We start from the raw sequence: 24,514 nt of genomic DNA on the forward strand, positions 1-24,514 counted from the left end.
AACCATCATGATTTTTTTCAAATTTAAAACTTGTGGATATAAAATAAATTTAAAACCAATTAAACTTGTAATTTATTTCCTTAACTAGTAGATCTGGTTAATTTTCCCTTTTAGTTATCGATATCCGATAATGTGACTTTTCTTATTGGTCAGACCCATATCTTATCTCTTCAACAAACCATATCAACAGGCGCAGGTGAAGTTGGTCAAGCAAGCCAACGTATGTGTTGCTCATACACGCTGGGCCCACCACCCCAACCACAAAGGCTCACACTTGGCCAATTGGCCAACTCTATTTAAACTCTAAAGATTACTTCTCCCTGATCACCACCCTCAACCATCAAACTCAAGGAAACTAGCACAACGCTAAACGCTCAACGCCCAACGCCCTTCCAATCTCACAAATTAAGCTAAAACACTTTTCCTCTTCATTCATCTCGTCTCTTTCCTAACGAACCCATTTCTTCTCTCTTCAATTTCAACAAACCATATCACCTTTTTTTAGTCGGGAAACCACCATATATAGTGAACCCAAACCATCATTTTCTGCTTCTTGATCTCCAAAATGGGTAGCCTTGCGGATGCCCTAGAAAACAACACTGAAGTACTCACACTTAACCCTCTTGATCCTGAGGAGTTCAGGAAGCAAGGCCACATGATCATTGATTTCCTTGCCGACTACTATCGTGACATCGAGAAGTACCCCGTCCGGAGCCAAGTCGAACCTGGTTATCTTCATAAACTCCTACCAGACTCAGCCCCTACTAACCCAGAACCAATCCAAACAATCCTCCAAGATGTAGAGACTCATATCATCCCAGGCATTACACACTGGCAAAGCCCTAACTACTTTGCTTACTTCCCTTCAAGTGGTAGCGTTGCAGGTTTTCTTGGTGAAATGCTTAGCACCGGATTCAATGTCGTGGGATTCAATTGAATGTCTTCCCCGGCAGCGACAGAGTTGGAGAGTATAGTTACCGACTGGCTTGGGAAAATGCTACACCTCCCAAATTCCTTCCTCTTCTCTGGCAATGGTGGTGGTGTGTTACAGGGAACTACTTGTGAGGCCATCTTGTGCACACTCGTAGCCTCTAGAGACCGCATGTTGAATACGATTGGTAGACAGAATATTGGGAAGCTAGTGGTTTACGGGTCGGATCAGACCCATTGTGCACTGCTGAAGGCGGCCCAGATTGCGGGTATCCACCCAAATAATGTCCGACCCATTGCTACCTCGAGGTCGACGGCATTCGGTCTGTCGCCTGATTCCCTCCGATCAGCAATTCTGGCTGACCTACAAGCCGAGCTCGTCCCATTATTCCTATGTCTCACGGTAGGCACCACATCTTCAACCGCTGTGGATCCGGTCCGGCCATTATGTGATGTGGCGAACGAGTTCGGGATATGGGTCCACGTCGATGCGGCGAATGCCGGAAGTGCATGTATATGTCCGGAGTTTCGGCATTTCATCGACGGCGTGGAGAAGGCAGACTCATTTAGTCTTAATGCACATAAGTGGTTCTTCACTACACTTGATTGTTGTTGCCTTTGGGTTAAGGAACCTAGTGCCCTTGTTAAGGCACTCTCTACCAATCCTGAGTACTTGAGGAACAAAGCTACGGAGAGCAATAAGGTGATTGACTATAAAGATTGGCAGATAGCCCTAAGTCGTCGGTTCAGGGCAATGAAGCTTTGGCTTGTACTACGTAGCTATTGGTGTGACCAACCTTAGAAACTTCCTAAGGACACACGTAAAGATGGCAAAGCATTTTGAAGAGCTTGTGGGAATGGACAAGAGGTTTGAGATTGTTGTCCCTAGGACTTTTGCTATGGTGTGTTTCAGACTCCTACTGCCGCGGATGAGGGTGCATGCAAATGCAAATTCAAATGATGATCACTACTATGGTGAGCTGCCGTCGGATGAGGAAGGTGCAAATGAGCTCAACGGGAGGTTCCTTGAATCGATGAACTCATCGGGTCGGGTCTATATGACTCATGGTGTGGTTGGGGGTGTGTACATGATCCGGTTTGCAGTTGGTGCAACCCTAACGGAGGAGAGGCATGTGAACATGGCTTGGAAGGTGGTGCAAGAGCATGCAGACGTTGTTCTCGGTACGTATTAAGGTGGTGAAGGTGTGGTGCTGGAGCTGAGTTTGACATGACCGGATTGAGAGAAGACGATGGTGATCTATCTTGACCTAAAGAAAAATTGATGCCAAAGAGAAACAACTCCAAAAAGGGCAAAAAAAAAATTTTGCTATTTAGATTTTTTTCACTTATTTATTCTTAAATTTCTATGAAAATTTGCTTATTATCGATCTGTCTGTCCAAAATGAAAAGGCCCAAGATTTCATACACGGCGGTGCAAGCATGGACCGTCGTGTGCCTTCTCATATGGAGCTGGAAAAGCCATAAACCCTCCAACCCTATTTAAAGCCTTGAAACTCCTACCCTTTAATGCATGCCACAGTCTTGTATGAAAACTGTCCCCAAATATAAAATTCACGTTGTCTCATAATATCTTTTCTTCTTTTTGAGGGTTTGTGGTGCAACCTCTCACAGATGTTTACGTTTTTTTCATAGTTTAGTACGAAGTATACCTTGAAATAAATGCTTGTGAGCTCTCACTCTCTCACGCTCTCTTTGCCTGCGTGTGTGGTATGTGTGCGCACTTAACCAGTCCATTGTAATGGTGGTAGACTGGTAGTAGGGATTCTCTATATTTTTGAGTTAGGTGGTTTTAGTTCTACTTTCATTAATGAAATAAACTAGTGTAGAGGAGGGAGTTCATGTTTAGTAACCAGTGCTTCAGGACTGCCCTATAGTTCACCAAATTAGATTTCATTTTCTTCATTAAAAAAAAAAGTTTATATATTATTATACTTTACTATAAATGGATGTTGACCAAAGGTGGTAATTCCACACATGTCTCAATAAATGCAGGGCAGGGACCTATGTGTAGGAACCACGTCACTTACTAACATTCTTTTTCCCTTATAGATTATTGAAATTCCAAATCTATATATCTCAATAAATGCAGGGCAGGGACCTATGAATCTAACTCCTCTCAGTTTCTGTCCGGTCAAGTTCGTAAGTTCCTCTCATGGGGGGCTGGAAATGATGATCTCACTCCCTGATCGAATACACTGCCTGGGTGGAGTGAGGTCGTCATTTCTACCCTCCCTATGAGAGGAACCTACGAACCTGACCTAGATAGAAAACCTAAGAGGAGAAAAATTCAGGACCTATGTTTCTTTCTTTCAGTTGCCAAAAATAATTTTCAGAGATATTGACTTTTCAATCTTAGTTTAAATTTCCTTTTCAATACACATCAAAATTGGTTCTGCATCTTACCAAAATAATTAGAACTTGGTGATATAAAGGCATCCAAAAGTTTGTACTTATGCACTAATTTACTAAGCTAATTTTACATGATGATCCTAGCTAGAAGACTCTGAATACAAATATATGGAATCCACAATTAGTATATTCATATCAAGTACATCTTTCTAAATCTTTTTGTAATGATTATTATAGGAGAAAGAGAGGTGGAAGTTTATTTTTATAGGGAAAATCAAAAAAAATTTTAATAAAGGAGTTTGAGTAATATAGGGCCACTAGTATAGGGGAGTAATTTTCCCAAAACAAATTAATAGCCAAATTTAATTAGGAAGGGGTGGACTTGACCAAGTCAAGTGTTGCCAACTTGCCACCTATGAATAATGCTACTTTGAAAGGTCACCAAAACTATATCTTCCCACGTGACACATTTTCAGACCTTGATCTCCAAAGTCCTGATTAATTTCTGATTTTTGTGTTTTAGAACTTAAATTACCTTGATAAAATTGGAAATAGTTTTGTTGGGATATCCACGCATAAGGTAAAAAGAATAGTCCCACATCGGATATGAAAGGGGATGTGAGTGGGTAAATAGATACTCGGGTACCTTGTCTTTAACGACTTGTTTTTTGAGGATGAGACCCAAGTCCTTAACAAGTGGAATCAGAGCCGGGTGTGGAAATTTTCGTTTGGCCGAGGATTATCGGGGTTTGATCTCAGGCTCCATGTAAGCTCCACGTATTTGCCATCCGCGTGGAGGGGAGATTGTTGGGATATCAACGCATAAGGCAAAAAGAATAGTCCCACATCGAATATGAAAAGGGATGTGAGTGGGTTAATAGGTACTTGGACACCCTCTCCTTAACGACTAACTTTTGAGGATGAGACCCAAGTCTCTTACAAGTTTAGGACCGAGTTCACCTTCCTTCACCATGGGCTTCGGTTCCATGATATAGCTATTGGGGAGAGTAGTTTCGATTTCGTCAATGGGGGTGTGGACCGTGTGGTTATGGTTTGAGGTATCGATATCGTATCATCTATATTGGGCGATACATACCGATTTTGCATGTGACTAATCCCGACACCATGTCAGTGATATTGTACGGATAAGGGGTAAAATGATTTTTTTTTTAAAAACCTATTTTTAAAGGAGAATCAAGGACAATTTGCCCGATAGAATCAATTCCTATCCGATACCATATCGGTTTTGGAGTTGACCGATACCCATTACAATATTGTGCACCAAAACTATGGGTGTGGTGGGAGAGTAATGATGACCTAAGAGTCCAATTATGATATCACTTCAGTAACTATACAGTAGGAATTCTTCCTTCTCTATGCGTGAAGGAAGACTTTTGCTCTACCAAAAAAAAAGGAAGACTTTTGCCGAATGTTTTTTTTTAGCTAAAGAATGGCAAAGTATGTATTGATTGTAAATTGGAAAATAAATGTTACAGAAATTTCAGTGGAATAAAAACTGCTCCCTATGGGATTACAAAAACCTATAATGAGGTCGCCCCATAGCTTCCCAGGTGACCTGATTCACAATCAAACTTGGAGTTGTACTTATAGTCCATGATGTTTTGGAATTGGCCACATGATTTTCTAGGGAATCAGCTGGCCCATTTCCCTCTCTGAAACAATGTGTTATCTGCCAAGTTATGGTGTTTAGATAATCTATTGCAGCCCACCATGCTTGTAGAAATCTTCCTGGAGGGTTAGCAGTAAGAATTGTTGTTACAACTGCAGTTGAATCACTTTCCACCCATAATTTCTTGATGTCCAGCTTCTTAGCTTCTTTGATTCCAATAAAAAATGCCTCCATCTCTGCATAAAAGTTTGTTTTTATGCCATGAAAGGTGACGAAGCATTTGATTACCGCACCAAGATGATTTCTAAATATTCCTCCTGATCCTGCTGGCCCTGGGTTTCCCATAGAAGAACCATCTATATTTAACTTACACCAACCCTCTGGTGGCTCTTTCCACTTTACTTCAATTATGCTTTTGGGTTTGGGGCAGACTATTGTAGCATTCACAGTCTGTGCTAACACCAGCTCTTGAATGGATTTAATTCTTACTCCACTGATGCGAGTGCAATCTGAAATGTCTCTTAAACAGTTCTTCACAACATGTGTAGGTGATTGCTTTGAGCCTTCATATCTTCTTCGATTCCTTTCTAACCAGATTTGGCGACAAGTGACTGTGATTAAAACTTTCCAAATATCTGACAGCATGACTACCTTAGACTTCCTTCTCCACCATGAGAAAAATAACTCAATGGAAGGGAATCCTCTCCATCTTTCATTGAATAGAGATAGACTTTCATTCCATATATGCCATGAAAACATGCAATTTATAAAAATGTGTAGACCTGATTCAGCATCAGAGTGGCAAAGTTCACATCGAGACACTAATGGAACTGAGCGCCGGCTGACTCTATCATCAGTTGGTAGTGCATTATGTAGAAGACGCCATCCAAAAATAGTTATCCGGGGATGCAATTGCTTACACCATATATCTCTAGTCCATGCTGGCTGTTCAGCCTTCTTTCTTATCTCTTCCCACGTTGAATTTACTGTGAACTGTCCACTCTTTGACTTCCCCCATAGCCTTGTTTCCCTTCTATTTGATCTAGTGATTTCCTGCTCTTTGATGCTTGTAAAAATATTTTGTAATGCTATGTTGTCCACCTGTGGGAAGTTTAAAATATCTCCTTCAAAGAAATCAGCCACCTTGGTTGTTAATCGATCCCCTTGGAATTTGATATGGTTCCAGCAAATCTTCAATGCTCTCATCCCCAAACCATTTATCATTCCAGAAGTTTATTGTTGAGCCATCGCCCACCGCCCATCTCTCTGCATTTGTAGTAAACTTCCATACTTTTCTCAGCTCTGGCAGGATTGATGATGAGCCAATATTCCTTCGCAGAGAACCATTAGCGCTCAAGAATCATCCTCTTAAAAATGCAGCCAAAGGTGATTTTCAGGTTTTTATAAACCATGCTAATTTAGCTATTAAAGCCAAATTAACATCTCTCATCCTCCTAATGCCAAGTCCTCCTTCACCTTTGGGCTTACAAAGTGAATCCCATTGAACTGTGATTCCCTTTGTCTTCTCAGCTTCTCCTGACCATATGAAATTTTGAATCCATCGTTCTAACATGTCTATTGCTGAGACCGGCCATAGATGGATTGAAAAATTATGGATTAGAATATTGCAAATCACCGATCGAACCAACTCAATTCTCCTAGCCATAGAAAGTGGCCTCCCTCTCCATGCCGATAACTTTTTCTTGAAGTGATCAATCAAAGGCATAAATAAATCTTTTTTAACTCTTCTTCTTATTAGATTCATTCCCAGGTATCTTGTGGGAAAACTGCATAATGGTATTTCCAAAGTTGCCTTAAGCCGCTGCTTTCAAGCCTCCAATATTCTGTTGCCTAACTTCTGCCGAATGTTTATATGTTCAAACTTGAAAAAAGTCAGAAGGAATTTTCTAGTTTAATTATAAGTTTTCTTAGTCCAAAATATCCCTTTAGGGGGGAGGGGGGGGGTGGAAGAGTAATGATGACCCAAGAGGTCATTCATGATGTCACTTCAGTATTCATGGTGAAGGAATTCTTCTTCCTTCTCTAAGCGTGAAGCAAATCTTTGGCCAAAAATTTGTGTTCGAACTTGAAAATTAGAAGTAAATTTCTTGTTTATGAATTGTCTTTTTGCAAAATATCCCGTCAGCCCGGGTTGGGTGGGAGAGTAACGATGATCCAAGTAGTCAATCATGCTGTCACTTCAATATCCATGGTAAAGGAATTCTTCCTTCTCTACGCGTGAAGATAAACTTTCGCTGAAAGTTTGTGTTCAAACTTGAAAGATTAAAAGTCATAAGTAAATTTCTCTTGAGTTTTCTTTGCCCAAAATATCCCCTCATCAGTGTTTGGGGGTGGAAGGGGGGCAAGGGGTGGAGAATAATGATGATCGAAGTGGTCAATCATGATGTGTTCAAACTTGGTGAAGGAATTCTTTCCCCCCTCTATGGGTGAAGGAAAACTTTCTTGGAAAATTTGTGTTCAAATTTGAAAATATAGTCAGATGCAAATTTCTTGTTTAGAAGTTTTCGTTGCCCAAAATAAATGGTTTTAGGGCCCAGAACACCTACCCTTTCAAGTTTCAACCCAGTGGCAATTTTTGTGGTTTCCCCCCAGAATATGGGTTATATTTCATGGTTTTGTTTTAAGTTTAGTGATTTGCATGCAGGCCCTGCTTCATGCCTATATGAGTTGGTCAGTCAACCAATCAAAGGCGTAAGGACTTTACAAAGTCTTGATATTTATTCGGCAAATTCACATCTCAGTCGAGTCATGACTCGTGACTGGACCGGATTAGGACTCAGGAAAATGGGATCCTGTGAGAATCACAAGGTTGACCCGGACCTCTCATTGAACTTATCCTACCATCCTGTCTCCCTTCAACAAAATGTACGTGGTCATACTCCTTCCATGGGTGCGTCAGTCATTTCTTGTGCATCTAGGTGTAGGTACACGTTGCGCTGCACTACTAGATAGCATTCATTTTCCTAAAAAAAAATCTTGATCCTTCTTGGATAGGGGACATGTTTTACTTTTAAAATTTTTATTTTTTATTTTTTTTATTTTGGTATAGTACACTTGTGATGCTAATGTTTAGAGAAATTATGTTTGAGGTATCTCACGATTGATATATTAGGTTTGGATATCTCACGTTTATTAAATATTATGTTTGGAATACATTTTTTTCTTCTCTTCTAGCCAATCGGTTGTGTCATCTACTCGCTGTGGGAAAAAGAAAAAAGGAAAAAAAATAAAACAAATTAAACATTAATGTATCATTTTTCTAAGTCAAATCATCTCCCATTGGGGGGCAGGGGAAGTTTCCAAGTTTTTTTTTTGGGGTAGAGGGAAGTTTCCAAGTTGAAAATATGAAAATGTATTACAAACATAATATATCTTCTTTTGTTTTTTGGGGTAAACAAACCTAATATATCAAACATGAGGTCCTTCAGTTTAGTTTTTTAAAACATTAGGTACCCTAGGTGTAACTTACCCTTTAATTTAATTTAAATTTTTTATTTACTTGTAAGTATAAACGAGGATTTTAGTAGTAGACTTGAAAGAGAAGACAAAAATATAGAATTGTTCACACTTCAAGAGAAATCGTCTAAAGAATGTTTCAAAATCTTTAGCTAGCTCTTCTGGTAAAGTTGACATTAAACTTTGAAAGATGAAACTTTCAACTCCTCCATCTCTTCCCATATATATCACAAGTGCAGAACCAGAACCATTCATCTTTTCAAGTTTCCAATCCAAAAATTTAAAGAGATTTCAGAGAAACTTTATTCCCAAACTAAACCTTTCCTTCTTGATATTCTTAATATTCCAGACTGCAAATGAAGGCTACAGCACCAACCATCAATCAAAATCTTCTGGGCTGTTCTTATGATCGATCTCTTGTAATCCATTCCCACCAAAAAGTCACACCTACTGCACCTCATCAGCAGCATCAAACCACTAATCTTGCAACTCGCCATGCTCATTTCTTCTCGAGCCTTCTCCATCTCAACCTACAGATCCCTCATCCACCCACGCCGCAACATCCCTTCATTGATTGGAAAACCTTCTTATATCAAAATCAAACAGCTCCATTTTCACCCAAGGAGGATATATCTTCAAAATGGCGTGAAATCCATGGTTCGTCGGATTGGGATAATCTTCTAAACCCTCTCCACCCTTGGCTCCGGCGAGAGATCATAAAATACGGAGAATTCGCTCAAGCCACATATGATGCTTTTGATTTTGATTCTTTCTCGGAGTATTGTGGGAGTTGTAGGTACAATCGTCATAACCTTTTCCCCAATTTGGGACTTGGTAAGAATGGGTATATGGTCAGCAAATACATCTATGCCATGTCACATATTGACGTCCCACGGTGGCTTGAGAGGTCCCACCATTTGATGGACACATGGAGCAAGGATTCCAATTGGATGGGCTACGTGGCTAATAGCGATGATGAGGAGTCAATTAGGATTGGAAGACGCGATATCGTCGTGGCGTGGCGTGGCACCGTGGCACCTTCTGAATGGTTTGAAGATCTACAAGGGAAATTGGAACATCTTGGTGATGGGGATGTGAAGGTTGAACATGGATTTCTTGATATCTACACATCTAAGAGTGAGTCTACAAGGTACAACAAGTCAAGTGCCTCAGATCAAGTGATGAATGAAATAACTAGACTAGTTAATTTCTATAGAGCAAGAGGTGAAGAAGTGAGTCTCACCATCACTGGCCATAGCTTGGGTGGTGCCTTATCTCTCCTAAATGCTTATGAAGCTGCAAAGGCGATACCTGATCTTCCTGTCAATGTCATATCTTTCGGTGCACCGAGAGTTGGTAACAATGCCTTTAAAGAGAAGCTTTGTGAAATGGGAGTGAAGACATTACGCCTTGTAGTGAAGCAAGATCTAGTCCCTAAGATGCCTGGGATAATTTTCAATGAAGGACTCCACATGTTCGATGAAATGATTAGCAGAGCATCAGAATGGCATTACACCCATGTTGGAACTGAATTGAAACTTGATGTTCACACATCACCTTACCTCAAGAAAGGATTCAATTTGCCAGGGTTTCATAGCCTAGAGACATACCTTCATCTTGTTGATGGTTTTCGAAGTACCACATCAACATTCCGGGTAGATGCGCGAAGGGAGTTGGCTTTGTTGAACAAAGCTAATGGGATGTTGGTGGATGAGCTAAGGATACCAGAGAATTGGTATCAATTGGCTAACAAAGGACTAGTTCAAAACTCTAATGGGAGATGGGCTATACCTAAGAGAGACTCTGAAGACATACCCTCTCCCCCACTAGAGAATCATCATTTAACTAGGCTTTTGTTGATATGTATACTAATTATGAAGGGATTGAACTCTTAATGTTCGTTTCCTTATGTCAAATCCTTGAGGAATTGTAACAAATGCTAATATATATGAGTTGTAAATTGGAAGAGATTGGTTTCTTTAAAACAAGTTAACAAACACAACTGATCATCAAGATCTTATGGAAACTCCCATTAACTCCAAACTTTATTATTTCCAATGGAAACATACTGCCTACAAGGGTGGTTTTTGAAAAAGGCTACCAAAGACAAGTTAACCCTATGACCCTTTTGTCACAAACACATGAATCTTTGTGGGCTGCATCCAGTCTAGGGATTAAACTGAACATCTACAAGTTCAATCATCCGTATTCGATTTGTGTTCCCATCTATTTAGGTGATCCCAATTCAAAAAAATTGGTTTTCAAAAACTATCTGAATTTGTTCAAGGGCTGCATCCAGTCTAGGGATTAGAACTGAACATCTACAAGTTCAATCATCCGTATTCGATTTGTGTTCCCATCTATTTAGGTGATCCCAATTCAAAAAAATTGGTTTTCAAAAACTATCTGAATTTGTTCAAAAGCTATTCAAAAACGAGTACACGTACGGATAATATAATGTTATATTGGATAATATTTCGGACCCCACCTTAGCTGACTCATCTTCAAAAGGCATCAATTTGGTTATGGAGTTGGGAAATGCCGTGGATGAAGGTGGTCTTCTGGTTCACGATTTGGAAACTGATTCGTCTTCTCTCTCCCCCGAGAAACAAATTTTGCTATTACACTTGGAGTATAAATGTTCTTGCTACAATGTTGGCGGCCAAGGAAATGGAATAATTCACTTTCCCTTTGGGTTCCTAAATATCTTCCTAGGTTTTAATATTTTCTAAAATACCCTTTAAGATCTCATTTCCTTATCATTGCTACAAATGTAGCAGCAAAATTTCATCCGCGGATGACCTATAATTTCAGAGCACTCCAGCCTTGATGTTGATGCTCCATCTTCAATGATTGGTAGTGAGAGTAGGTCCATTTGGAGGAATGGAGGGACCTTCACTTGATGGTTCAATCACCCTACAACCTACCTGTAGTGGGCCTTCTTCCCACAGAGCCGAACCCCTCCCCCAAAAAAATTAAAAAAGTGTTTGTTCTAAAGGATCCACATCCTCTACTTCCATAAGTGGCGCTTCCATCCTACTTCCGTGCGCTACAAGGGCACCAGCTGGACTGACAGCAATCTAACGGTCAATATTGCAGGATTTCAAATTAAAGTTAAAACCACAAGGGATTTGGTTGACCCCACTTTAAACCTAAACCCAAAACCAAACCCATCCGACCGGTTCAAAATTTCCAAACCAACCCTTTTCACTCACTCTCACACTCATCTAGATTCCGCTCGGATCGGGCTCTTCTTCTTCTCCGTCGAGCTCTACTCAAATCGACTTATCCATCAAAATCCCCAAAAACAAAATCCCCATTCCGTGTTTTGAATCCCTTGTTCAGTTGGCAAGTATAACGGAGATGAATCCAGATTGAGTGATTGAGGAAGCAAGACATTAAGGAATGGAAGAGAAATTAAAAAACTCCAAAACTTAAAGGTTAGGTTTCTGAAGTCTGGATTCAATTCGTTGGTAGAAAATTCTTATAATGGGAAACGAAAAAAAGAAAAGATAAACCCATCCATATTCGAGGCATCAAGGTTAAACTTTCATGGCGATGAATCTTGCTTTTTTTTTGGTTAAAAAAGAAAGAAAGCTTCTCTGAATAAAAACTAAAAGGGAGTGATCTTCCAAAGTTTGTATTCTTCAAAGCAAGTAACAATTCCGTCTCTAAATTCATTCAACCCTACACCTTGATGGCATACTTCCTCATTGGGAAGTACCTTTGTTGCTTCTCTTCCCGAGGTGTTTTTAAGGATTCCTGGTGCTTAGTCAAGTGTTTTCTAATGCCTCTGGTTTTCTTCGGACGAAGATCAAGTGACAGGAACTTCTTCTCTTGTAGGCTTCCCTCAGAGCCATTTTTTGCTTCTGCGAGTCAAGACCTGTGCAATTGAGAACCTAACCACCTTGATCTTGGAAAATTTTTTAGGTGCACCACCAGTGACCTTCGCAACTCGGAGCAGAGCGAGTTCTGCTTTCAGATCTTTCAACTGGTTCAATAGATCTGTCTTTGACTTTCCTCTGAGCTCATGAACCTTAATCCTCGCCATGGCTACGGCTCTCCCTTGCCACTCCCCCTCTCTAACTCTTGCCTTCAATCATTCGAAACCCTAAATGGAGGCGATGAATCTTGATTTCGTCGGCCATGATTTCGATTGTTCAACTATTTTTTTACAGATAATAAAGGATTATTTGGGTTCACACTTTATATTTCTCAGATTCTCATATAGGTTCACACCCACAGAGAGATTTAAAGATCTTCAAAAGCCCATAATCCAGATGACAAGAGTTTTAAAAGTGATGCTTGAATGTTTCTTTCATCCGTTGCAGGAAGGGAGCGATGGAGGTTTTTGGGGATTTAGATGGATAAGCTCGATTTGGGCATTCACCTTCAGAGCTCGACAGAGAAGAAGAACAGCGGAATCCAGATGAATGTGAGAGTAGTGAAATGGGTTGGTTTGAAAATTTTGAACTGGTCGGGTGGGTTTGGTTTTGGGTTTAAGTTTAAGGTGGGTTCAAACAAATCCCATGTGGTTTTACTTTAATTTGAAATCCTGCAATATTGACCGTTAGATTGCTGTCAGTCCAGCTGGCGCCCTTGTAGTGCACGAAAATAGGATGGAAGCGCCACTTTTGGAAATAGAGGATGTGGATCCTTGTTCTAAAACAATGCAACGCTGATGCCAACTCACCAAAAAGGTCAGTTTGACTGACTTGTCAAAGTTCATTCATTTTAGGATAAATTACACATCACTCTCTGATTTTCAAACGAAACTCAAATCACCCCTACCGTTAGTTTTATGCTATTAAGTGATGATGTCAACCAGTTAAATAAATTTAAATTCTTAAACTACCCTTGACATCCAAACATAGATTTTGAAGGGTAGTATTGTAAATTTAATTCTAATGTTTTAGTACAAAGGTAAAATAGTCCTTTCACACCAATAACTAATAACAAACTAACACCGTTACTGTAGAGCGGGACATATGAATATTTTAAAAAACCAAGGGGTGACGTGTAATTTACCCTTCATTTTAAGTAGTAATATAAGTCTTTCGACGACCACTTATAAATTTAAAACAAGAAAGGTTTCTTTCAATGGCAGAGAAGAAGGTTATAAATTTAAAACAAAACAAGAAAGGTTTCTTTCAATGCCAGAGAAGAAGGTTATCTTGACTTTTGAGCATTGACTATTTTTACCATTTGAAATGGGTTACCCTAGGATATTTTATGAATTACAACAGAGAAGGAAGATCTATCTGGAATGACTCAAGTAAATTGTGATGCGAGTTTGCTTCCCAATTCTTCAACTGGTGGTATTGGTATATTATGCATGTAGAGATTGTAATGGGTGAGCTCTCCATGCTGTTTCTATTCCAAATTCTTTTGATGATATTGCCATCGGTGAAGTATTTGCAATACGATCATCTTTGTTGTAGTGTACCTCTGAAGGTTTGACAAGGTGTTGCTTGCATCTGATAATAAGGATGTTGTGTCCAGATGGGAATCGCTGCATTTTCTCTTAGGATTCGTGCTATTCTAGAAGATATATGTCATCTCTCCACCTATTTTGAATCGTATATTTTCACCTATGTTCCAAGGGAGAATAATAGTTTGGCTGACTCCCTGGCAAGGAGGGAACTATCAGTAACGTGTATGATGGTGTGGTCCATTTCCGATCCATGGCTTAGCGATCTTTGTAATCTTCAACCATGAGCTTTCATGTTATCCTTAATAAATATTTTTTACCAAAAAATAGATATAGAGAAGGAGGAAAGGGTGGGGGGGGGTGTAAAAAAGTTTTCCTTGCAATAGACATTTTTACCCATGTGATTGATTTTTCTTTGGGCCAACCTAGAAATTTACCAATCAAAGCTAAAAGGAGGGGATGTTGCATGTGGATGGTGACGATTTATCAATTTTTTTGGGAAAAAGAACTCTGTTTGGGAGTGTGACCTACGCCAGCACTCCCATGAGTCTATCTCTCTCCTCCCCATATGAAAAGACAGTTTTGCCCCCTTATTTTAAGGAGGAGTGAGATAGACACATGGGAGTGCTGGTCTCGGACAGAAAACTGTATCCCTTTTTTTTTTTTATCATTGAATGTCCAATGTATTCTATAAATTGACTATATTTCGAATTGAGTGGCACATCTCAACAGTATAGCTATTTTTAATTGGATAAAAAAATATATTAAAACCCAAGTGGAAACAATGAAACTATCTCTAGAGATCCTCAAAGAGAGGAAGTGGAAATAGCCTTTTGTCATCAAAGATGGTGAAAGTTCAGTTTTAATGAAAAGTGCAAGAGAAATTGAAACATCTTCTCTTGTTTCTCTCCCACCAAATTTAATAAATCACAACAAAAAAACAAGCTGGCTAATGAAATCGTTGATTGATTTCTCGCCGAACTAAGAGAGAACCCCATGCTCACTCCCTGTGAAAGGAGAGGATCCAACTAGGATTTGGCCAGCATTTTACTAAGATAACCCATCCAAATTAATTAGAAAGTGGGGTGGACATAGTGGGAATCTTAAAAGAACATGGGAATCTTAAATGAAACATTCTAACCTTCACATGGTCTATGTCATCTTTATTTATCATTTTGTGGAACTTCCATTCAAAAATAGATAAAATACCATATGTTATGTGTCTAATCGATCTGATCAAAAAAAAAAAAAAAAAAAACAAAAAAAGCTATGTGCCTAATGTGTCCGATCTAATGTATGAGTACTAGATTGGGTCAGCCTAAATTGGCCAAATGGATGCGTTATGGGCTTTAAAATGTGCTCCCAAATCACTCGTTGTCCTTTGTTTTTCCTTAGTCTTACATTTTCCATCTCCATTTGCACCCTAGAACCGAATATATGATATTTCATTGCAAAAATCCAAAGCTATAACAATATCTAAAAAGAAAATAATAGCTAACCATCGATCTAACCATCTATAACTAAGTTTTACACGTGGAGAAAACTATTACACGTGGAATATGTTATTCCTTTACAATATAAAGCCGACAAAATAAGGGAAAAGGCATGGCCCAGGTTGGGGAGAAACGTCCGAAGAACCGGACGACAATCGATCACTAAAGATGTCCTAATAAAGCATCTCTGTAAGGAGAGGACGTCGAGAGAGGGCCTCACAAGCAAAACGTACAAATTGGTATTCACTTTTCCAGCGCACCATATGCCTTTTTGGTTTTGATTCTTTCTCTTAAGTAGTCCCACTTCTCTAGGGAAAATTATCGCCCCCAAGTACTGGTGCAGCAGCATCCATGTGTGCACGATGTGCACCATATACCCCGTTTGTTTTACATCTCTAAATCCAGTGCAAATATTTATTTGGGTAAATTACACATCATCTCCTAATTTTCGAACGAAACTCAGATCATACTTTGATTTTTTTAAAAACTCAAATCATCCACACAATCAGGTTTTTTTTTGTTTTTTTGTTTTTTTTGGGTTGTAGTAGTAGTAGTATTATGAACAAACACGGCCAGTTGGCCAACTCTATTTAAACCCTAACATATTACTTCACCCTCAACTATCAAACTCTAGGAAACCACAGCACGCACAACCTTCTAACAAAACTCAGAAAGCTACAAACACTTGTCCTCCTCCTCTCCTTTCTGACGAACCCATTAATTTCTTCTCTCTTCAACCAACCACTACCTCTTATTATCCAAGAAAAAAACTCTAGCGAATCCACACCATCATCGATCTTCTTGTCCTCCAAAATGGATAGCTTTGTAAACGACCTAGAAAAAAACAGTGAAGTACTCACTCTTAATCCTCTTGATCCTGAGGAGTTCAGGAAGCAAGGCCACATGATCATTGATTTCCTTGCCGACTACTATCGTGACATCGAGAAGTACCCCGTCCGGAGCCAAGTCGAACCTGGTTATCTTCATAAACTCCTACCAGACTCAGCCCCCAATAACCCAGAACCACTTCAAACAATCCTCAAAGATGTAGAGACTCATATCATCCCAGGCATTACACACTGGCAAAGCCCTAACTACTTTGCTTACTTCCCTTTAACTGCCAGTGTCGCAGGTTTTCTCGGTGAAATGCTTAGCACCGGATTCAATGTCGTGGGATTCAATTGGTTGTCTTCACCGGCAGCGACAGAGCTGGAGAGTATAGTTACCGACTGGCTTGGGAAAATGCTCAACCTCCCAAACTCCTTCCTCTTCTCTGGGAATGGTGGTGGTGTGTTACAAGGAACTACTTGTGAGGCCATCTTGTGCACACTCGCAGCCTCTAGAGACCGCATGCTTAATAAGATTGGTAGAGAGAATATACTGAAGCTAGTGGTTTACGGGTCGGATCAGACCCATTGTGGATTACAGAAGGCGGCCCAGATTGCGGGTATCCACCCTAATAACTTCCGACCCATTGCTACTTCGAGGTCGACGGCATTTGCGCTATCTCCGGATTCCCTCCGATCAGCGATTCTCGCCGACCTGGAAGCCGGGCTCATCCCTTTATTCCTATGTGCCACGGTAGGAACCACATCTTCAACCGCAGTGGATCCGGTCGGGCCACTATGTGATGTAGCGAAAGAGTTCGGGATATGGGTCCACGTCGATGCGGCGTATGCCGGAAGTGCTTGTATATGCCCGGAGTTTCGGCACTTCATCGACGGCGTGGAGAGTGCAGACTCATTTAGTCTTAATGCACATAAGTGGTTCCTCACTACACTTGATTGTTGTTGCCTTTGGGTTAAGGACCCTAATGCCCTTATTAAGGCCCTCTCTACCAATTTTGAGTGCTTGAGGAACAAAGCTACAGAGACCAATAATGTGATTGACTATAAAGATTGGCAGATAGCCCTAAGTCGCCGGTTCAGGGCAATGAAGCTATGGCTAGTACTACGTAGCTATGGTGTGAGCAACCTTAGGAACTTCTTAAGGACACACGTAAAGATGGCTAAGCAATTTGAAGGGCTTGTGGGGATGGACAAGAGGTTTGAGATTGTTGTCCCTAGGACTTTTTCTATGGTGTGTTTCCGACTCCTACTGCCGCGGATGAGGGTGAATGCAAATGGTGGGACTGATGATGATCACTACTATGGTGAGGTGGCGTCGGATGAGGATGATCAGGAAGGTGCAAATGAGCTGAACCGAAAGTTGCTTGAGTCAATGAACTCGTCGGGTCGGGTGTTCATGACACATGGTGTGGTTGAGGGGGTTTACATGATCCGATTCGCGGTGGGTGCAACCCTAACGGAGGAAAGGCATGTGAAGATGGCTTGGAAGGTAGTGCAAGAGCATGCACACGTTCTTCTCAGTACGTATTGATTAAGAGAGAGAGAGAGGACAATGGTGATGTGGATATGCGTAGCTGATGTGGTGGAGCATTAATATCTTCTTATTTCAGTTGTCGTAATGTAGTTGTTTCCTTAGTTTGAGTCCGTACTGGATCACATGTTGGATCATATCGTGGGTACGTAGTTTTAGAAGGTGGGAAGTGTTATGTGGACAGTTATAGGGGAGAGGTAGTGAGATGTGTCTTGATTCAGTTATGCTACGTTGTAATAGGATAGATATGGAATTTGATAAATAAAAAGGCATCTTTTGAACCTAAACTTAAATCTACTCTTGAGTATGTAGGTCAGTCTATAAGAGAATCATTAATCACTCAAAAAAAAATAAAAATTTACTATAGGGTATGTTTGGTTGCAAGGGATATCAAAGGGAAGGGAAGTGAAAATTTTGTAATCATTACCTCACATGATTGTATAAATTATTTTAATTTCTTAGATATATTTTACATGTAATTTTTATTTTACTTTTTAATCCAAAGGGAAATGGATGCAAAGTAAAGTGAAATTAAATAATCAAATATAGAATGATTTTAAATTAGTAATATAATCACATTGAGCAATGATTACAAAAAAATCTATTTTAACAGTTCCCTTCCCTTTAATTCCCCTTGCAACCAAATGAAGCCATAATGATTTTTCTCACTTATTTATTGTTAGAATTAATAGAGAGATATGATGTTCTCTTTGTACAGTCCTTATTTAAGGACAAATCTGGATTTCTAATTATAGTAACATTTTGAATAGATTTCTTAATTGGATAAGTATTGATAGCTGGAGAACAGTTGGAATAGCTGTTGGTGACACTTCCCCAATTTGGATCCTATACTGTCGAGCTGTCCTGCAGGACCGTGCTGCCAAGACACGGCGAGGCGAGCAATGACCAACTTACTCCCACTCAGGCAAGGCGCTCGGGCAGAGGTAAGGCGGTCATTGCATGCCTCACCATGTCTTGACAGCACGGTCCTGTCGAACAGCTCGACAGTAGAGGACTACACCTTAGGTAATAGCCCTCTTTTTAAACCCCCCCCCCCTAAAAAAAAAATAGACTCTTCCCTTAGATGTGCAATCCCTTATGGATGGATTGTCTCATTGTGTTACTGTAGGTCGTTGAATGTGCGCTACATTTCCTGTCACGATAGAGAGGAGCCCAACGCGTCTGGCTACCCCCTTCCTCCTCCCAAAAAAAAAGAAATGATCTCTCTCTCTCTCTCTCTCTCTCTCTCTCTCTCTCTCTCTCTCTCTCTCTCTCTCTCTCTCGTGTGTAGGTGTGTATATGAGGAACAGAAGTGAGATCCATGCATGCAGAATATTAAGATATGGGACAAGGGAATGGTTAGAACTTCGTCAACATTTTCATTCATGGAACAAAGATGGTCCATTGGCACGTTGTTTTTGCTGGAGAGATGAACCTGTGATTTTACCACAAAAAAAAAAGAACCTGTGACAAAGGCCCCCACACAAAAGCTTTACGTATCTCATGAATTAATCATTTTTAATCATTTTTTTGCCGATGGATATGGTAAGGAATTTCAAACGAATGAAACCAACCACAAAAGTTATTATGTGTGTCTCAAATTCATGTATAAATTTTCAAGATTGATCCGTTCCGACATATTTTGGTGGCGATTCAAATAGGATTTGGGCTTCGGCTAACCCCCGATGGAGGAGTATTTATATTCTTTATTCGTCTTGATGTAAAAGAGTCAAATTTGGGGCTTTCGTGTTAAGGTTTTCTAAAGAAAGAGCAACAACACCATTTTGAGTGTTTTGTGGAGCACATTGAATTGGTAATTGATGTGTGAACCTCGTTAAATCTTTTTGTGGTTTAAAACATCAACATTAACCCTCATCTCTACGAGCATATGTATATATTAGAAGTGCATGCAAAACCCTCTATCTCTTCAATTAAGTTGTCAATCCCAAATTTTCAAGTCAAGAACAGTTTAGAGTAACATTGTTCCCAAAATAACTGTTACTCTTAAAGAGATTTCAAGAGAAGTCAGAATTATGGAATGGTTTCTCACTTGAGTGAGACGACACAAGAAAAAAGCTTTATATTTATAGAGTTAAGGTACAGTTACATGGAGGGTTGTAAACGGATCGGATTCGGCTCGGATAGTGCTATATCCGCATCCGCATCTGATTAGTTTTCGGACGGATTCAGATAGTGCTAAACGGATGAGGACATAGATACGGATCGAATATTTTATCCATTTACATGTAAATATAGCTTTTCGGATAGCTATAACCTATCCATATCCGCATCCGTTTAGCTTTCAGATGGATTCGGATAGTACTAAACGGATATAGACACGGATACGGAAACGGATTTCGACTATTCATTTACACCCCTTACATGTCACTATCAATAACTACTTATGAAAACTAATCTAACAAACTATTACGCAGCTGTCATGACTAAAGAGACAAAAGAACAGAGTATACAGCTGACGTGGCATCCTCCTTCTTAACTCTTTCACGATCATCTTAGGATTTAATATTATTGCAGATGATCGAAAGCCATAACACCACCAACCATCGATCAAATCTTCTGGGCTTTTACCATCCAATCTCTTGTAAAATCCATGCCCATCAAACCTATCGATCTGGTAAATATCCAATGGTACTCTACTCTACTGGATCGCATTCTCAATTTGGCAAGCCAAGCTAGAAATGGTACTCTCTCGGGGGTGCACTGGAGAGGAGCCGGACCGTACCAATGTGTCTTAGGTCATCCGATTGCAAATGAATCGGTGATTGGATAATAAAGATAAAGTTTCAAATAACTGAATGAGTGCCGGCTCATGATTCTGCTTCATCAAGATTATAGAGAATGGATCATCTGCAAGTACGTGCCGATGAACATACATCTGAGAAGCAACCACATGTCCCTTTTGTGTCCATAAATATCCTTCCCTCTCCCCTCTCCCTTGTAAATGACAAAAAGTCTTGGGATGTTTCTCCTCAACGACTGTTTCCTCAAAAAGAACCGGACATATATCACTAAAGATCATGTCCTGCGAATCTGTAAGGAGAGGACATCTTGATACCACGGGAGCCTTCAATCTCCAAAAGAATAGAAACACATTTTGTACAACCAAGTGTGTGAAGGTGCAAGGGTAAAGTCCCACACATTTCAATTCTTGGCTTTTTTTTCCATTTCTTGCATTGGGTTTATTTGTTTTTTATGCCTTATGTTATTATGCATTAGGATCTTATTTCAAATGCTGATCAGTGACAGTGAAACTGTGAGAGATCCTCACAGTATTTTTTTTTCCTGTTCTGTTCCTTGCCCGGTACAGTGGTCCCGTTCTCTTTATAGAGAGGCAAAAATAACGTTTTAACCTCCCTCGGACAATGTGTTCGGACAACGGGTTAGGTCATCATTTCTTGCTCCAATGATAGGAATTGGACCACATATGTTGCTTTCGATTTTGATTAGTTCTTGGAGTATGTAGATATGCTAATTTGACACAAATTTTGATGTTAGTGTATCCGCTTTAATTTCATTTTGTTTACATCCCTAAATCCAGTGTTGTACTACTTTGTTTCCAATAAGGCCTAAGGGATAGAGAAGGTTGTGCTATTTTAGATATTCTTAAGATTTTTAGATATTTTTTCGATCATTCTATGCATTTAACAGTGTGGCTCCGATCCTTGTACGAGGACCATCCTTGGGAGTTGGGACCACTGCCCTTTCGATGGGGGCAAAGACGTATGAGAGGACCTGATCCAGACTCCATTTAACATTCATATCAGGTGATAGATAATTTTTTTTTTCTTTTTTTTTTTCGCTGCTGCCATTAAAACCGCATGGAGCAACATTATGAATACAAAAAAGTCATTAAGGCACGTTTAATACCCACCAAAATTAAGACACTTTTTTTTTTTTGGCAAAAAAATTAAGGCTCTTTTAATTCCCACCAAAAAGGGCTTTAAATTAATGCTTAGGTTCTTTTAATTCCCTCCCACGAATAAAGTAGAATCTTTTAATCAGAGGAACAGTTCTCTTTGGGGGAGTACATGGGCCATGCACGGGACAGTCAATGAACGCATGCTGGCATCTAGGGGTCGGATTTCTAACATTGCGTTTGGTTGCATAAATTTCTAGATGTCTATATTGATTCAGATGTAACATCCATAGATCAGAGTAAGCACCACATCTTGAATACTTGAATAATAGTATGTGTTTCTTCTATGTAAATTAATTACAGCTAGAACAGAGTTGCAAAAGTTGCAGGGAACATAGCAAAGATTCTTAGAGGAAGGAGCAAAATCCATGGTTGTTTTATCGCTCAGTACTACTTCAATTCTGAGAGAGACGAAAGAGAGATAGAGAGTCAGAGAGAGAGAGAGAGAGAGAGAGAGAGGGGAATATAGATAGAAGAATGATTGCACAGATGCGTTTACTATTTTTTTTTGGTAAAAAGTGAAAAATTACTACTTCATCTACTTTCAATACTACTTCATCATCGTTGCAATATTTCACAGATGCGTTTACAGTTCCAAATATATCACATTCACACATACAGATACGACAAGGGAAGAAGAGTTTAAAAAGTTTTTTAATGGAGCTTTACAATGAAACTCAAATGGGGCTAGGGGACATGGAGTATAATAATAATAGAGCATTTTTTTAATGGGGCACATTTACACATACCTTTTGAAGAAGAAGACATGCAAGGCTTGTCCAAGAGGTCTTCAATGAAGGCAAACGAACAATGGAGCAAAATAGCAAACTGCAAAACACTATAGCTTAAGGTGTGCAAGAGCAAGCCAAGCGTCACAAGCTCTGATGGGTTTGGTTGAAAGTTGAAAGTTGAAACGGCAAAGGGAATGGGAATGGAATAGAAACGGAAAAGAGAAGAATAGGGTTTACTCTTTACACGGATTTTGTGGATTTTTTAATGAATAAGATTCAAAATTCAAATATCTATTTTACCCTTAAAAAACAGATACTTGTTTAATACGGGCGTTTAAAACGTGTTTAAAACAGATTGTTTAGTCATATGAGTTTTTTTCCGTATTGTTGAGAAGCATACAAAAAAACATATTTTAAACGATAACAAACGGCAACCACATTTAAAACGTGTTTTTGCTAACAGTAATCTCTACCAATCTTGAGTATTTGAGGAATAAAACCACGGGGACCAACAAGGTGATTGACTATAAAGATTGGCAGGTAGCCCTAAACCGTCGGTTCAGGGCAATGAAGCTATGGCTTGTATTACGTAGCTATGGTGTGAGCAACCTTAGGAACTTCTTAAGGACACACGTAAAGATGGCCAAGCATTTTGAAGGGTTTGTGGAGATGGACAAGTGGTTTGAGATTGTGGTCCCTAGGACTTTTTCTATGGTGTGTTTCCGACTCCTACTGCCGCGGGTGAGGATGAATGCAAATGCAAATGCAAATGCAAATGGTGGGGCCGATAATGATCACTACTATGGTGAGGTGCCGTCGGATGAGGAAGGAGCAAATGAGCTCAACCGGAAGTTGCTTGAGTCGATGAACTCGTCGGGTCGGGTGTTCATGACACATGGTGTGGTTAAGGGGGTTCACAATTTTACGTGATTCGATTCGCGGTGGGTGCAACCCTAACGGAGGAAAGGCATGTGAAGATGGCTTGGAAGGTAGTGCAAGAGCATGCACACGTACTTCTCTGTACGTATTGATTAATTTAATTTTGTTTTGGAGGGGGGGGGGGGTTGAAGGTGGGTGTTGCTGGAGCTGAGTTTGACCACTTCAGATCGTCTACGGCACAGTTGCCCGTAGCAGTCTGTGCAGTGCAGACTGAGTCGTGCATACAATGACCACCTTATTTTCGTTCGGGCAAAGGTGTTGGGATAGGGGTAAGGCGATCTTTGCATGCGTGGCTCAGTCTACGCCACATAGGTCGATACAGACAACGTACCATAGAGAATCTAAATCCGAGTTTGACAACAGAAAACAAAACATTAGTCACTCCAAAAGAAGTTTCACCTTCTTCTTTTTTCGTAAATGAACTTTTACTTATTTATTTTCTTCTTTTCATGAAATTCTGCGTATGAGCTATCTACCGTAAAGAAAATAAATCATGTTTTTTTTTTTTTTTAATTTTATGAATAAATAAATCATGTTGTTATGTCTCTCTATCTTATGTTTTTTTTTGGGGGGGGGGATTGTAGTTCAAGAAAATAAATCCTCACCAGCGCGATCCAACTGATGGAGGAACTCGGGATGCATGCCCTTATGCCTCCAATTGTTGGATCTGCGCTAGAGGAGTTGGTGCACTTGAGGTTGGGTATGTCTTGTGTTCTTTTACAATCCATGTAATTATAATTGGGTTTGTATATATAATTGGGTCCATTGTATGTACAAGAATAAAATTATAAATGGGTGGAGATTATGGTTATGGGGTTCACTTTGTGAAGGACATAATTGTGTAGAGTATTTCAAGAAAATAGTAAAAAAATCTCTTATTCTCTTCGGTGGATGTAAGCATTTATGTTAAATCACGATACATTCTTTGCATTGTGTGTGATTGTTTGATTGAATTTTTCATTTATCCCCAACAGATGGTAGGATTTTTTGCATTTTTGAATTAAGTGATTGTTGTATAACTTCATTAATAAAATAAACTAGTGTATAGGGAGTTCATGTTTGGTACACAGTGCTATTGTATCGCCCTAAAGTTCACAAAATGAGATTATATATTTTTCTTCATAAAAGGAAAAAACCTAGTTTGGTACGCAATGTTTTTTTTTTTTTTTTGTGGGGGTGGGGGGGTAAAGAAAGCGG

General features: G+C 39.7%; 2 protein-coding genes and 2 pseudogenes across 4 annotated transcripts; 3 read left to right on the plus strand and 1 right to left on the minus strand.

Moving 5' to 3' along the window:
• Window positions 1–549: 549 nt before the first annotated feature.
• On the plus strand, window positions 550–23,301 carry LOC122651458 (tyrosine/DOPA decarboxylase 2-like). Of its 3 annotated transcripts, none has more exons than XM_043844848.1 (3): window positions 550–604; window positions 16,185–17,466; window positions 17,505–17,541. In XM_043844848.1, exons 2-3 carry the CDS (start codon window positions 16,235–16,237, stop codon window positions 17,506–17,508), a joined length of 1,236 nt encoding a protein of 411 aa, XP_043700783.1. In that variant the 5' UTR covers window positions 550–604; window positions 16,185–16,234; the 3' UTR covers window positions 17,509–17,541. The 3 variants fall into 3 exon arrangements, with proteins under 3 accessions (XP_043700783.1, XP_043700782.1, XP_043700781.1); XM_043844847.1 differs by lacking the exons at window positions 550–604; window positions 17,505–17,541 and adding exons at window positions 19,515–19,521; window positions 23,198–23,301 and having other exon boundaries at window positions 16,145–17,462; XM_043844846.1 differs by lacking the exon at window positions 550–604 and having other exon boundaries at window positions 16,145–17,466.
• LOC122651455 lies at window positions 551–2,128 on the plus strand (annotated as a pseudogene).
• On the plus strand, window positions 8,668–10,346 carry LOC122651456 (phospholipase A1-Igamma1, chloroplastic-like). Its single transcript, XM_043844845.1, has one exon. The coding sequence runs from the start codon at window positions 8,764–8,766 to the stop codon at window positions 10,300–10,302; it is 1,539 nt and encodes a 512-aa protein (XP_043700780.1). The 5' UTR covers window positions 8,668–8,763; the 3' UTR covers window positions 10,303–10,346.
• On the minus strand, window positions 11,994–12,481 carry LOC122651459 (annotated as a pseudogene).
• Window positions 23,302–24,514: the final 1,213 nt, after the last annotated feature.

Source organism: Telopea speciosissima, chromosome 2 (assembly GCF_018873765.1).
Source record: "Telopea speciosissima isolate NSW1024214 ecotype Mountain lineage chromosome 2, Tspe_v1, whole genome shotgun sequence".
Classification (NCBI taxonomy): Eukaryota; Viridiplantae; Streptophyta; class Magnoliopsida; order Proteales; family Proteaceae; genus Telopea; species Telopea speciosissima.

Coding starts and splice junctions, on each gene's coding strand:
- LOC122651458 (XM_043844846.1), top strand. CDS start 16,145: ATGGATAGCTTTGTAAACGACCTAGAAAAAAACAGTGAAGTACTCACT.
- LOC122651456 (XM_043844845.1), top strand. CDS start 8,764: ATGAAGGCTACAGCACCAACCATCAATCAAAATCTTCTGGGCTGTTCT.